The sequence below is a fragment of the Coregonus lavaretus genome, assembly GCF_964263955.1.
Source record: "Coregonus lavaretus genome assembly, chromosome: 32".
Classification (NCBI taxonomy): Eukaryota; Metazoa; Chordata; class Actinopteri; order Salmoniformes; family Salmonidae; genus Coregonus; species Coregonus lavaretus.
The window spans coordinates 31191624-31207928 of NC_140019.1; the positions used below are offsets into that span (position 1 = coordinate 31191624).

General features: G+C 49.7%; 1 protein-coding gene across 2 annotated transcripts in view; it reads right to left on the reverse strand.

Moving 5' to 3' along the window:
* LOC311107900 (protocadherin-1-like) overlaps positions 1 to 16305 on the reverse strand; it is a 305681-nt gene that overhangs the window by 99512 nt on the left and 189864 nt on the right. Inside the window, exons 4-5 of one of the 2 annotated variants that reach the window (XM_084150496.1) lie at positions 6864 to 7083; positions 5942 to 6064 (exon numbers count right to left, since the gene is read on the reverse strand). In XM_084150496.1, the coding sequence (XP_084006622.1) occupies positions 5973 to 6064; positions 6864 to 7083 (312 nt within the window). In that variant the 3' untranslated portion in view covers positions 5942 to 5972. Of the gene's footprint in view, positions 1 to 5941; positions 6065 to 6863; positions 7084 to 16305 lie in introns of those variants that run through there. The other variant, XM_084150495.1, reaches the window with a different exon arrangement.

Genomic DNA, 16305 nt, shown 5'->3' on the forward strand with positions numbered 1-16305 from the left:
CTCTCTCCCCGTCTCTCTCCCTCCGACATCATTTGTAAGTATGCATGTTTGTTTGTGTGCGTATTTGTCGGACCCATTACTGTATGGCTGATGCAATCATGAGATAAGGCTGCAGGCTTGGGAGACAGGGGCAGGGCTTTAGGATAGGGATGGGCTGGTATACTGTATGAATACAGCACACACACACGTGCATATGCACAGATGCATGTCAAAAGCATTGCCCATCAACTGAATATAAAGAAAATAATTGGTCTCTCTCATCCTCTCCCGCTCCACTTCTTTCCTTCTCATCCCCTCCCGCCAGTCAGAAACCCAGCAGTGTCTCTGATCCTCCTCCTACTATGGTGCATCTCTCTCTCTCTCTCTCTCTCTCTCTCTCTCTCTCTCTCTCTCTCTCTCTCTCTCTCTCTCTCTCTCTCTCTCTCTCTCTCTCTCTCTCTCTCTCTCTCTCTCTCTCTCTGAGGATCGTGTGTCTGAAAGAATGGCTATGCATATCACAGAGGACCATCTGCACCATCTGAGTTCACAGACACTCCGCCCCACGTCGCAAAAGAGGGCTGCATCGTCTCCATACCAAAAGGGGAGCGCTGAGCAGCCTTATAATCATCCCTAACCACAGCAGCCCAGACAGACACTCAGCAACCAGCCCTCCCCTTCGATAATGCATGAGGCTACTCCCAAATATAACCTAATTACCTCAATGGCCGTTTGCCCTCTTCCCTGCATGCTCTAAATGCATTTCTACTTTATGCTGGGGAAGATTGAGATGTGATGTGATTGAGACAGCAGGGTTGATACTCCGTGTTGTACTGGACATGTTTTCTAAGCATGGCCCACAGGAAGTGAAGGGGTGTTTAACAATCACCATGATCATCATCATACTCATCATCATTGTCAAAGTGAAGAAATAGTGGTTCATATCATCATCATCATCAACACCATCATATTCATCATCATCTTTACCACCATCACCATACTCATCATCATCATCATCATCATCTTTACCACCATCACCATACTCATCATCATCATCATCATCACCACCATCATCATCACCACCATCACCATACTCATCATCATGGTCAAAGTGAAGAAATAGTGGTTCATATGAAATCATCATCATCGTGATCATCATCATCATCATCACCACCATCATTATCATCACCATCATCATCACCACCATCATCACCATCATCATAGAACCCTATCTCATCGCACCAAACCCTATATCCTTTCTCCCTCCCTCCCTCTCCTCTCCTACAGATGCAGGATCTTAATTTGAGCCAGTTTGCCACAGCAGGAAAATAATCCTACAGCAACACGAAATGTGAATTATGATGTGGATTATAATGAATGTACATATTTAGAAGCCTTTTTAGACCTTGAATACACGATTGCTGATGCGTTTCCTGTTGTGCAGGAAAATCCTCAGCATCAAATTAAGATCCTACACCTGTACTCTTTCTCCCTCATTTTCCCAGGGGCTCCACAGACACCCATCCCTATTAGAAGGAGGAAATGAGCACATTAGGAGGGTGAGGAGGGGGTCTGCAGGAAACACACAAGGGATCCAGGCCCAGGGTAATGGAATTACTCTCCATTATCTTGCTAAGAGGAACCCATTTATAGGGGGACTGCTGGATGACCAGAGAGAGGAGAATAACAGGCTGTGGATAGTGTCTGGACACAGACCAGGGACATTGGGGATGTTGTACAGTGATGGTCTTGTTAGCTGGCTATTGGGCTGGTCTCTGTTTTATTAGTCCATTGTTGATTTAGTCCCAAACTGTTTTGCATGCCAGAAATCAAGTTTTCAAGATATACAGTACCAGTCAAAAGTTTGGACACACCTAATCATTCAAGGGTTTTTCTTTATTTTTACTATTTTCTACATTGTAGAATAATAGTGAAGACATCAAAGCTATGAACTAACACATATGGAATCATGTAGTAACCAAACAAGTGTTAAACAAATCAAAATATATTTTATAATTGAGATTCAGGACCCTGTCTTTCAAAGATAATTTGTAAAAATCCAAATAACTTCACAGATTGTCACGCCCTGACTCAGGGGACTCGTATATGTTGAGTCAGGGTGTGTATGTTCTATGTTGTGTATTTCTATGTTGGTTTTCTAGTATGTGTATTTCTATGTTGGCCGGTGTGGTTCCCAATCAGAGGCAGCTGTCGTTCGTTGTCTCTGATTGGGGATCATTCTTAGGCAGCCTATGGGCACTATTGAGTTGTGGGATCTTGTTCCGTGTTAGGTATGTTGTTTGTGTACCTTGGACTTCACGTTTCGGTTCTTGTTTTGTCGTTGTGTTTATAAGTCAAATAAACATGTATGCATATCACGCTGCGCCTTGGACGACGGAGACCCGAGAGGCAACCCCAAGAACATTTTGGGGGTGGGCACACGGGGTGGATGACGAGGCTACAGGAGGCTAAAAGGGAGAAGGAAAGTGTAGAGGCACGGCGAGAGGAGCTGGTTAGGCAGCAGAAGGAAGTGGTGCGTGTCGCCAGTCCGGTCTGGCCCGTTCCTTCTCCCCGCACTAAGCAAGTGGTGCGTGTCACCAGTCCGTTCCGTTCCTGCTCCCCGCACTAAGAAAGTGGTGCGTGTCGCCAGTCCGGTCCGGCCCGTTCCTGCTCCCCGCACTAAGCAAGTGGTGCATGTCGCCAGTCCGGTCCGGCCCGTTCCTACTCCCCGCACTAAGAAAGTGGTGCGCGTCGCCAGCCCGGCCCGGCCTGTTCCTGCTCCTCGCACCAAGCCAGTGGTGCGCATCGCCAGCCCGGTCGCCGGCCCGGCCCGTTCCTGCTCCTCGCATCAAGCCAGTGGTGCGCGTCGCCAGTCCGGCCCGGCCTGTTCCTGCTCCTCGCACCAAGCCAGTAGTGCGCGTCGCCTGCCCGGCCCGGCCCGTTCCTGCTCCTCGCATCAAGCCAGTGGTGCGTGTTCCTAGTCCGGTCCGGCCCGTGCCTGCTCCTCACACCAGACCAGTGGTGCGTGTGTCCAGTCCGGCACGGCCCGTGCCTGTTCCACCGGTGCCTGGTCCGGCACCGGTCAGCTGCTCCACTCCGGAGCCAGAGCAGTCCGCTCCACCGGTGCCTGATCCAGCTCCGGTTAGCTGCTCCACTCCGGAGCCAGAGCAATCCGCTCCACTGGGGTCCAGTCCAGCTCCGGTTAGCGGATCCACTCCGGAGCCAGAGCAGCCCGCTCCACCGGTGCCCAGTTCAGCTCCGGGCAGCTGCTCCACTCCGGAGCCAGAGCAATCCGCTCCACCGGGGTCCAGTCCAGCTCTGGTCAGCGGCTCCACTCCGGAGCCAGAGCAGTCCGCTCCACCGGTGCCTGATCCAGCTCCGGTCAGTGGCTCCACTCCGGAGCCAGAGCAGTTCGCTCCACCGTCGTCGGGTCCAGCTCCAATCAGCGGTTCCAGTCCAGACCCAGACGTCAGCCCCTCTCCAGGTTCGGGGTCTCCCACACCAGGGTCCAGACAGGGCTTGGTACTTCGTGGGAGGAAGGAGAGGGGAAGCAGCGCACCGAGGTCCTGACCAGACCAGGGGCGCAACAGGGAGGCGGAGAGTAAGAGGTCGTCACGCCCGGAGCCGGACCCGCCTCCGAGGCGGAATGCCCACCCGGCCCCTACCCTGTTATGTTTATGTTGCGCGGTCGGAGTCCGCACCTTTGGGGGGGGGGGGGGGGGGGTACTGTCACGCCCTGACTCAGGGGACTCGTATATGTTGAGTCAGGGTGTGTATGTTCTATGTTGTGTATTTCTATGTTGGTTTTCTAGTATGTGTATTTCTATGTTGGCCGGTGTGGTTCCCAATCAGAGGCAGCTGTCGTTCGTTGTCTCTGATTGGGGATCATACTTAGGCAGCCTATGGGCACTATTGAGTTGTGGGATCTTGTTCCGTGTTAGGTATGTTGTTTGTGTACCTTGGACTTCACGTTTCATTTCTTGTTTTGTCGTTGTGTTTATAAGTCAAATAAACATGTATGCATATCACGCTGCGCCTTGGTCTGACCCGTTCATGAACGAACGTGACACAGATCTTCATTGTAAAGGGTTTAAACACTGTTTCCCATGCTTGTTCAATGAACCATAAACAATTAATGAACATGCACCTGTGGAACGGTCGATAAGACACTAACAGCTTACAGACGATAGGCAATTAAGGTCACAGTTATGAAAACTTAGGACACTAAAGAGGCCTTTCTACTGACTCTGAAAAACACCAAAAGAAAGATGCCCAGGGTCCCTGCTCATCTGCGTTAACGTGCCTTAGGCATGTTGCAAGGAGGCATGAGGACTGCAGATGTGGCCAGGGCAATAAATTGCAATGTCCGTACTGTGAGACGCCTAAGACAGCGCTACAGGGAGACAGGACGGACAGCCGGAATATCCTTCGACCTCATGGCTTGGTTTTTGCGCTGACATGCACTGTCAACTGTGGGATCTTATATAGACAGGTGTGTGCCTTTCCAAATCATGTCAAATCAATTGTGTGTGTGTGTGTGGAAATAATAACACAATAATGTTGTGATATCATCCTTTTATACAGTTGGAACACTGACAAAGCAAGATATGCACCGCAGAGGAGTAACTTACTCAAACAAAGTGAGGAAAGAGCCTCTTCCTCCCTCCTTCACCCCAAACCTCAGTCACATTCTCACCCATTCACTCACTCTCCCACCAAATATAAAATAAAAAATAAATATGTTTTATTGTCACATACACCGGATATGTGCAGTGAAATGTGTTGTTTTACAGGGTCAGCCCGTCGCTCATTACATACAGTACTGTACAAATTACCTTGACTAACCTGTACCCCTGCACATTGACTCGGTACCGGTACCTCCTTTATATAGCCTCGTTATTGTTATTTTATTGTGTTACTTTTTATTTAATTTTTTACTTTAGTTTATTAAGTAAATATTTTCTTAGCTCTAATTATTGAACTTCATTGTTGGTTAAGGGCTTGTAAGTAAGCATTTCACGGTAAGGTCTACACCTGTTGTATTCGGTGCACGTGACAAATAAAGTTTGATTTGATTTGTACCATATAGCTCCAAGACAACCATCATAGCTCCTATTAGAAGGCCTATGTAGAGTAGAGTAGAAGGTTGTTGGAGAGAGATGGAGTGTATTTATAGCTGGGGCCTGTTCTTCCTGGCTGGGCTCTGTTATAGACATCTGGGGCGATGCTGCGGGAGGGGGGGCTTTTATTTTAACATCTCTGCCTCCTATTCTTAGCTCCATTGTGCCAGCGTGTGATCCGTGAACACAATACAGTGCTATTCCGACGCGGGGGGAGGTCTGCTGGTTCAGGGACTGTTCTGGACTCGCTCGGCTGAAGACGGACCACCTCTATAAGGGTCAATTTACACATGCGGGGTCTTTGTTAGGCTAGCGACAGGTGGGCCAGCGGGGGGACACAGTGAGCTGAGGGGAGTTTGTGTGTGTGTGGAGGATAAACGAGTAGATTATATGCTTTCCGGGTGCTTATACGTGTGTGTGGTTATACGTGTGTAAGTGCAGTGTGAGTAAGGCTTTAGACGGCAGCTTTGTTCAGTATGCAAATCAGCACATAGAAAGACACATAGAAAGATATCTAGTTATGGTTCTGTGCTCACAGACAGTTGGTAAGGACAGTGTGTCGATAAGTCTGTGTGTAATTGCTGTCAAGCGAACAGGCACACCACACAGTCACAGTCACACACACATTCACACGAACAGACCCGAACAGATGTGCACTCTTCCTTGGGAAAATACCTGCAGCCAAAACAAGTTTGACCATCCCAGTGGAAGATCCCTCCCCCACCACTTTCTTCCTAACTTGAAACCCCTTCAGCATGAGGAATCTTCGTGCTTCCTCCACCTCTTCCCTCCCTCCGCCACCCACCCTCACATCATTCCAACCAGGGAAGAACCATTTTCTTCCTTTTATTTTATCCTCTTGCCTTTTCTCTCCTTTTACCTTTTCGCTGGGCAGGGTGGTGACTCTAGCCTCTGGTCGTCTGAGTGCAGCCGTGAGTAATTGTGTTTACAGATGGCATACGTGCGACCTACGCAGGTACAGAGAAAGAGAGAGAGAGAGAAAGAGTCTCCCTGTTTCCCCTCCCTGCAGCCCACAATACTCTCTGATGAGTAAGGACAGCTTTGCCATTTGGGCCGGGGATCGTCTCTCTCACCGTAACACTGGCTGTGTGTGTCTGATACAAACACACACTTTTACCAGTCTCTTTCTCTCTCTCTATCTCCTTTTCCATTCTGATCACTCTACCCATGTGTGTTACCCGTGTGTGAATGTTTACAGTGTGTGAGAGTGTCTGTGTGTTGGGGTTGTGTCTGCGCTTCAGTGTGTGGAACTATACTGTCTCAAAATGCATTGGGAGATATTTCAAGGATAACACATTACACTAGAAAGTATATACTGTAGGTGTAGCACACATTGATAAAATACACAGAAAGTCTAGCTATAGATACAAGGCATGCTCATTTTAATGTTAATCACGTCAGTCATTTACTGTTGATTGGACTATATTATCCACTATATGCCATAACTATTGTAGATGTCTTGTCAGAGGTCCATTTACTATCGTCTATCTACCAATGTCATGTCTTGTCATACTCCCATTGCTTTTATATGTGTCAGTGTGTTCAATCTTCAGGTCCATATATGTCAGTGTGTTCAATCTTAAGGTCCATATGTGTCAGTGTGTTCAATCTTCAGGTCCATATGTGTCAGTGTGTTCAATCTTCAGGTCCATATGTGCACAGTAGAGGGCCCACTCCAGAAAGGATGAATTGATGAAGAGGAGGGGGGAAAGAGGAAGAGAGGGGGGAAACGCCACCTGTTCTTACCGTTCTCCGGGTGCTCCATCTCTCCGATACTGCCGTCCGGGGTGGTCCTCTCGTAGTGGTCCTCAGGCAGGGCCAGGGGCCCAATGCGGGGCCCTGATGACGATTTGGAGCTGGGGGTCTCCGACTCCTCCAATCCGCTGTCGTAGTAGCTGTGCTGGGAGGGGTCCTGCAGGTCTTGAGCCTGATTGGCCGTGGAGAAGGTCACTCGGCGATGGGGGAGCTGTGATAGGAGGAGAAGAGGGGAAATGTTAGGTCGGTTGCACTCCATTGGTTTCATGAACAGCTATGTGGATATGTGGTCCCTCGCTGGGGTGTGTGTGTGTGTGTGTGTGTGTGTGTGTGTGTGTGTGTGTAAAGGGGGGATATGAGGGGGAAAGCAGCTGTCTGAGTCGTGTGTTTGATGGCAGCATAATTAAAATACAATTAGCCTTCCCACTTGTGCTGGCGTCGGACGTGACTCACTCATTCCTCTGGAGGGTACTGCGGACTGGAGTGAGCTACAAGGGCTCACACACACAGACACACACACACCACACAGGTGATTTAACTGCAGCCTGCTACACACACATACAGTCATACACATCCCTAATACACACTCACATAAAGGATGCCTTCATATCTCACACATGCGCAAATACACAAATACACACACAGAAGCATGCACACACACACACACACACACACACACACACACACACACACACATATACACTCTCTTTGCGGAGTGTATTACCTCACGGTTAACTAAATCCTCCTTGACTGCAACAGCCAGGTCTGATAAAGAGGACGGGTGCGTCACAGATCCCTGAGGGACCCCCTGGCTGACAAGCCCAGGCCCTCAATCACTATGGGAAGAGACAGGCCCGCAAATTGGGTCTGGGAAAGACTTAGAGAGCTCTGTCAAGGAGCTCACACTACACCAGCTACTATACTATCTCCCACTATAGAACCTGGCCTGCCCTCAGAAAGTGACTGAGACACACAGCTAAAGGGGAAATAAAGATAGAAATGTGTGGAGAGAAGGGCAGAAAGAGTAAGAGAGGGGGAAGAGAGAGAGAGAGAAAGGTGAAATAGGGAGTGTTGGAAGTGTCAATGGAAGTGTTGGCTCTTTCCTTTCAACGGGTATTCTCTCTCACCTGTGTGGTGTGTGTAGCAGGCAGCAGTTAAATCACCTGTGTGCTCTCTCTCTCTCTCTCTCTCTCTCTCTCTCTCACACACACACGCTGTCTCTGTCTCTCTCTGTCTCTCTCTCTCTCTCTCTCTCTCTCTCTCTCTCTCTCTCTCTCACACACACACGCTGTCTCTCTCTCTCTCTCTCTCTCTCTCTCTCTCTCTCTCTCTCTCTCTCTCTCTCTCTCTCTCTCTCTCTCTCTCTCTCTCTCTCTCTCTCTCTCTCAATTTTCTAGAAATCTCATATACGCCACTCTTTATCTGCCACTGTGTCCATTAACCCCCAGACAAACCTACACTAAAAAGCCACAAGCACTATCAAATGTTTGTTTTCCTTTTTCTACGTTTATTTCTTTGTTTCAGCAGCATGACCTGTTGGAGTTGCCCCAGTACAGGCTGTAAATAGAAGAGCCTGCTCAGCAGGTTGTATCATGTGAAAGTGGAACAGTAGCTCTGTGGAACTATGACTATAGAATATAGAACCCCTAGAAACGTCAGTCGCATCCCAGTTCCACTTAAAACTGTGCAGCAAGGCGACCATTTTATGTCGACATGACCTCAGAGCGATGATCATTGTGTCATTATTACGACTCAAACATTTGTTAGCTTTACTAAATTGTATTTGTATAATTTATTTAAAAGGAGCAATATGCAGAAATCTCTCTGCTATTTCCTGATTGCTCAAAGTTGAATAGTTTGCCTAATTTCAGTTTATGGGACAAAACAAGCAATCATTGTACCATCTAAACCGCTGTGAAATATCTTGTATTTTCAGCTGTTTGAAACTGGTGTACAAAACAGATAGGAAAAGACGCAAAAACTAAACTTAAGAATGGGAAGCATAGAAATAGCGCACATAGAACAGATATATCGCTTCTTAGACTTGCTTTCAATGAGAATGTGTTTGGATCACCCACAAGGTTACATTACAGTTTTTGCCCATTGCTTACACACTGAAACCGAATGCTTTGACCAAAGCCTCAATACCTAAACTTCTTGTAGCATACCTTAAACACAGTGTAACCATAGCTTAAACACAATGTCAACTTTGCACTTTGTTTGCAATTCTGTAACACACTTATTGCGAAACACTACACACGTTTTCTTACATTAGACACTTTGTTCAAAAACGAAATCACCTGTTATCATTGGGAAAACACTCTGTTCAAAATGCAAAACTCATCTGGCAATTGTATGAACTTACATACACACCTGAAAACACTTGCACAGAAAACAGAACACCAATCAGTCTGAGCTTTAGCACTACAAACAGGCCTCAGGTAAGCCATTTTTAGAACTTTGCAAGCATGGAGGCAATGAGAGTCAGAGTAAGAGGAGGACAAAGAGAGAGAGGAATCGGATGTGGAAGAGGACGTGGAAGAGGACGAGGACCAGTGCGGAGACGTGCATCAGATGACATCAGGGCTACTCTGGTGGACCATGTGATAAATCATGGCCTGTCCATGAGGGAGGCTGGGCAAAGAGTCCACCCTAACCTCAGTCGCTACACAGTAGCATCGATAATAAGGACATTCCGACTGGAGAACAGGTATATCTTCAAGTTTCTACTCCAGACTGTACCTACTGTATGTGTCACATGATTCTGTATCATATTACAGTATTACTGTACTAACTATACTATACAAAAATGGGTAGTGCTGTGAAGTACTGTATATGTAAAGGAATACCATTGTGATGTTGCAGTACTGTGTACAGTTTGAAAGTACAGTATGTGAAAAATTACCTAACCAATGACATCTTGTGGTGGCATTTTCTACAGAATGTTTGGACGACCTCCTCAAGGTGGAAGGGAACGGCTCTTCACTCAACAGCAAGAGCTTGCCATCATTGAAATGGTGCGAGAAAATAATGCAATCCGACTTCGTGAGTTGCAACAACGCATAATTGCAAATGGAAATGAATTCAACAATATCAACAGGGTCAGCATTTCTACACTAAGTCGCATCCTACAGAAACATAACTTCAGAATGAAGCAGCTGTACAGGGTGCCATTTGAGAGGAACAGTGTCAGGGTCAAGGATCTGCACCATGATTATGTGCAGGTATGTGTCACTTTACTTTACATACTATATATTGTGATGTGGGAATGAGGGTTTATGCTGCCACCTGCCCTGCCTGTAGCTTGTAGTTTTTGTCTATACTCAACCAACCCAGCCCCTACTTGTGTGAAAATATAGACATTGTAGTTACTGTATGTGTTTTCAGTAACACTATTCAATATTTTCTGTTACAGACAGTTCTGGAGTTTGATGCCGCCGAACTGCCGCATGAGTTCATCTACGTGGATGAGGCAGGCTTCAATCTGGCCGTAACGTAGTTGGACAAAGGGCTGTTGTAAATGTCCCTGGGCAGCGTGGGGGATATATCACCTTGTGTGCTGCAATTAGTGTCCAAGGAGTCCTGCATCATCATGCCACTTTAGGTCCCTACAATACAGGACAGATCATTGCATTTCTAGATGCACTACATGCAGTTGTGCAGGACAGACCACAGCAGCCCAGGTTTGTTGTCATCTGGGATAATGTTAGTTTCCACCGGGCTGCTCTGGTCCGAGATTGGTTCAACAACCATAATAATTTCACAGTTTTATACCTGCCCCCTTACAGCCCCTTTCTAAATGCAATCAAGGAATTATTTTCAGCGTGGCAGTGGAAAGTATATGAATGGCAACCACATGCCCGCATGACTCTTCTGCAAGCAATGGAAGAGGCATGTGGAGACATTGAGGTGGGATCAATCCAAGGGTGGATTCGGCACACAAGGCGATATTTTCCCCGATGCCTAGCCCGCGAGGACATCGCCTGTGATGTTGACGAGGTCTTGTGGCCAGATCCGAACAGAAGGCGTGATCCATAAGACCCCCCGCCCCCCACCACACACACGCACACACACACGCACACACACACAAAACAAGTATATGTTTTTTCCCCCAATAGCAATTTATCCTGTAATTGTTTTGTTTTTTTACTTTTGTTTTGTTGCTAAATTTGATGTTAAGAATTTCTGTAAGAATGTTTGTTTTTTTGTAAAAACGTTTTTGTAAATACTGTTTGATTACTGCAGAAATTCTACTTTTGAGTTTTACAGAAGACAATGACAATAAAATGACAATAAAAATAGAAACACAAAGACTGCAGTGTTTTAGATAAAGCCCATCAGTTTGTTGCTGGTGATATGAAAGAGTAATTCAAATGTTGCTTGTGTGTATGTCACGGTTTCGGCCGAGGCGGCCCCTCCTCCTTGTTCGGGCAGGCTTCGGCGGTCGTCGTCTCCGGAGTACTAGCTGCCACCGTTCGATGTTTCATGTTTGATTGGTTTTGTCTGTTTGTCACACCTGTTTAGTGTTTAGTCTCATTAGGCACCCTATTTAGTTCCTTGTGTTAGTTTAGGTGTTGTGTGTAATTGTTTTACTGTCGTGTGGTAGTTTTGGTCCGCTGTATTTTGTTCTCTCTTTATTTCGTGTTGATTTAGAGAGTCCTGCACTTTGTGCACACTTACTTTGTTCAGTTTAGTGTGCGTTTATTTCGCCTGTGGCCTGTGGCCGTTGTTGGCGTGTTTCTACGGACTTCACTAAAGACCTTTGGATTTATATCTCTGTGTCCTGCGTGTGATTCCACATCCCACTACACTCCACTCTTGACAGAATTACACACCATCTCATGGAATCAGCAGGAGCACCCACACCCACCGACAACATGGAGGAGCGCTTTCGTGGTCAAGAAGATCGGATCAACCAAATCGGGCACGCCCTGGACCGGGTGATGAACATTCTCCATCGATGGGAGATCAGCGATGTACCCACACCTCCACCTACCGCACCATCACCATCGGTCAGCCCGCCCGTCCAACAACCGGAACCCAGTGGGATTCGGCTCTCGCTCCCGAGGGCGTACGACGGCACCGCTGCCGGGTGTCAGGGGTTCCTGTTACAAGTGGAACTCTACCTTGCCACCGTACACCCGGCGCCCTCGGGACACGAGAGCGTTTCCGCCCTCATCTCCTGTCTCACCGGCAAGGCGTTGGAGTGGGCCAACGGCGAATGGAGGAGAATAGACGCCGCCACTATCACCTATGCGGAGTTCTCCCGCCGCTTCCGTGCGGTCTTCGACCATCCACCGGAGGGGAAGGCGGCGGGGGAGCGTCTATTCTACCTCCGGCAGGGGATGAGGAGCGCTCAAGAGTTTGCGCTGGAATTCCGGACTCTAGCGGCAGATGCAGGGTGGAATGAGCGGGCCCTCATAGACCACTTTCGTTGCAGCCTCCGGGAGGACGTCCGCAGAGAGTTGGCGTGCAGGGATACTACACTCTCATTTGACCAGTTGGTGGACATGGCCATTCGGCTGGACACCCTGCTCGCTACCCGCGGACGTCCCAGGTGGGGGTCGCCCATTCCACCCTCCAGCGCCTCCGAGCCGAGCCCGATGGAGCTCGGAGGTGCTGGCGCTAGAGGGGGGAGAAGAAGGAGCCCGAGGGGGGCTGTCCCCTGCACCAACTGTGGCCGTGGAGGGCACACCGCGGCTAGGTGCTGGGGAGGGTCCCCTGGTGAGGGAGACGGCAGGTCACACATTGGGGAGTCCTCCCAGGTGAGTAGGCGCCCCACTTACCCAGAGCTTTCTGTCGTACACATAACTATACCTGTTTGTTTTCCACAGGTTGCACCTCGTTCCCAGCATAAGGCGCTAGTAGATTCAGGCGCAGCTGGGAATTTTGTAGATCGTAAATTCTGTGTTGAGTTAGGGATTCCCCTCCTTCCGGTTGATAATCCTTTCCCTGTACATGCCCTAGATAGTCGTCCGTTAGGATCTGGGTTGATTAGGGAGGTCACGGCGCCACTTAGGATGAAGACGCAGGGGGGTCATGAGGAGACGATTCAACTCTATCTGATCGACTCTCCTGCGTATCCGGTGGTACTGGGGCTTCCCTGGTTGATTACCCATGATCCTACGATTTCGTGGCGAGAGAAGGCTCTTAAAGGGTGGTCTGCTCAGTGTGAGGGGCTATGTCTGGGTGTTTCCGTAGGGGCGACCTCGGTGGAGAGTCCGAACCAGATGCCAGCACTGCACATTCCACCTGAGTATGAGGATTTGGCACTCGTGTTTAGCAAGACAAGAGCGGCACGGTTGCCACCTCATAGACAGGGGGATTGTGCGATAGACCTCCAGGCAGGAGCTGCGCTCCCGCGGAGCCATGTGTATCCTTTGTCACAGGAGGAGAAGAGGGCAATGGAGACATACATTGCCGAGTCTCTGAGACAGGGATACATACGGCCCTCCACTTCTCCCGCGTCCTCGAGCTTCTTTTTTGTGAAGAAAAAGGATGGAGGTTTGCGTCCGTGTATTGATTACCGCGGTCTCAATCAGGTGACTGTAAAATATAGTTATCCACTCCCGCTGATTGCGACCATGACGGAGTCCTTACACGGGGCACGGTTCTTCACAAAATTGGACCTCAGGAGCGCATATAACTTGGTGCGCATTAGAGAGGGCGATCAGTGGAAGACAGCATTTAGTACTACCTCCGGTCATTACGAGTATCTCGTCATGCCATACGGGTTAATGAATGCTCCATCAGTCTTCCAATCTTTTGTAGATGAGATTTTCCGGGACATGCAGGCGCAGGGAGTAGTGGTGTACATAGACGATATTCTGGTGTACAGTTCTACTCGGGCCGAGCATGTAGCCCTGGTGCGCAGGGTATTGAGGAGATTGTTGGAGCATGACCTGTATGTCAAAGCCGAGAAATGTCTGTTCTTTCAGGAGTCAGTCTCCTTTTTGGGTTATCAGTTGTCTGCATCAGGGGTGAGAATGGAGGTTGACCGTGTGTCTGCCGTGCGTAATTGGCAAACCCCAACTACGGTTAAAGAGGTGCAGCAGTTCTTGGGTTTTGCGAATTACTACCGGAGGTTTATCCGGGGTTTTGGACAGGTGGCAGCTCCCATAACGTCCCTTCTGAAGGGGGGTCCTGTGCGCTTGCGGTGGTCAGCTGAGGCGGACAGGGCTTTTGGGAGACTGAAGGACCTGTTTACCTCGGCTCCAGTGCTGGCGCACCCGGATCCCACTTTACCATTCCAAGTAGAGGTAGACGCGTCTGAAGCCGGTATCGGGGCTGTTCTTTCACAACGGTCCGGCACACCACCTAAACTCCGCCCCTGTGCTTTTTATTCTAAGAAGCTCAGTCCGGCGGAGCGGAATTATGACATAGGGGACAGGGAGCTGTTAGCCGTAGTACAGGCCCTAAAGGTGTGGAGGCATTGGCTTGAGGGGGCTCAACACCCTTTTCTTATTCTGACTGACCACCGTAACCTGGAATACATTCGGGCAGCTAGGAGACTGAATCCTCGCCAGGCTCGATGGACTATGTTTCTCGCCCGGTTTGTGTTTAAGATCACTTACATCCCTGGGTCCCAGAACGGGAAGGCAGATGCCCTGTCTCGGCGGTATGACACAGAGGAGAGGTGCGTGGAACCCACTCCCATACTACCTGAGTCTTGTCTGGTTGCACCGGTGGAATGGGAGGTCGATGCGGAGATCGAGCGGGCATTACGCACCGACCCTAGCCCTCCACAGTGTCCGGTGGGTCGGACGTACGTCCCGCTCGAGGTCCGGGATCGGCTTATTTATTGGGCTCACACGTCACCCTCCTCTGGACATCCAGGTATTGGCCGGACAGTGCACTGCCTTAGTACAAAGTACTGGTGGCCAACGTTAGCCAGGGATGTGAGGATTTATGTCTCCTCCTGCTCAGTGTGTGCCCAGTGTAAGGCGCCCAGACACTTGCCCAGGGGTAAATTACAACCCCTGCCCGTTCCACAACGACCCTGGTCTCACCTCTCGGTGGATTTTGTTACCGACCTTCCCTCCTCACAGGGGAATACCACCATCCTGGTCGTTGTGGATCGGTTCTCGAAGGCCTGTCGTCTCCTTCCCATGCCGGGTCTTCCTACTGCCCTACAGACCGCTGAGGCTCTATTTACTCACGTCTTCCGGCATTACGGGGTACCCGAGGATATAGTGTCTGATCGAGGCCCCCAGTTTACCTCCAGAGTCTGGAGAGCGTTTATGGAACAGTTGGGGGTTTCGGTGAGCCTTACCTCGGGTTACCACCCGGAGAGTAATGGGCAGGTCGAACGTGTCAACCAGGATGTGGGTAGGTTTCTGAGGTCATATTGTCAGGGCCGGCCGGAGGAGTGGGCGAGATATGTGCCCTGGGCCGAGATGGCACAGAACTCTCTCCGCCACTCCTCCACTAAACTAACCCCTTTCCAGTGTGTGTTAGGGTACCAGCCGGTTCTGGCACCTTGGCATGAGAGCCAGATCGAGGCCCCTGCTGTGGATGAGTGGGTGCGGCGCTCGGAGGAGACGTGGAACGCTGCACACGTCCATCTGCAGCGAGCCATCCGTCGACAGAAGACGAGCGCCGACCTCCACCGCAGTGAGGGGCCAGTGTACGCACCTGGAGATCGAGTCTGGCTCTCAACCAGAAACCTGCCCCTCCGCCTGCCCTGCCGGAAGCTGGGTCGGCGGTTTGTGGGGCCTTTTAAAGTCCTGAGGAGATTGAACGAGGTGTGTTACAGGTTACAACTGCCCATTGATTACAAAAATATTAACTCCTCGTTCCATGTGTCTCTCCTCAGGCCGGTGGTAGCTGGTCCACTCCAGGACTTTGAGATAGAAGAGACTCCTCCGCCCCCGTTGGACATCGAGGGGGCTCCGGCGTACACTGTTCGGGCCATCCTAGATTCGAGACGCCGGATGGGGGGTCTCCAATATCTCGTGGAGTGGGAGGGGTACGGCCCGGAGGAGCGGTGCTGGGTGCCGAGGAGGGACATCCTGGACCCGTCCCTTCTGACCGAATTCCATCGTGGTCATCCTACGCGCCCTGCTCCGCGTCCTCCTGGTCGTCCCCGAGGCCGGGGGCGGCGCACGGCTGGAGCCGCGCGTCAAGGGGGGGGTACTGTCACGGTTTCGGCCGAGGCGGCCCCTCCTCCTTGTTCGGGCAGGCTTCGGCGGTCGTCGTCTCCGGAGTACTAGCTGCCACCGTTCGATGTTTCATGTTTGATTGGTTTTGTCTGTTTGTCACACCTGTTTAGTGTTTAGTCTCATTAGGCACCCTATTTAGTTCCTTGTGTTAGTTTAGGTGTTGTGTGTAATTGTTTTACTGTCGTGTGGTAGTTTTGGTCCGCTGTATTTTGTTCTCTCTTTATTTCGTGTTGATTTAGAGAGTCCTGCACTTTGTGCACACTTACTTTGTT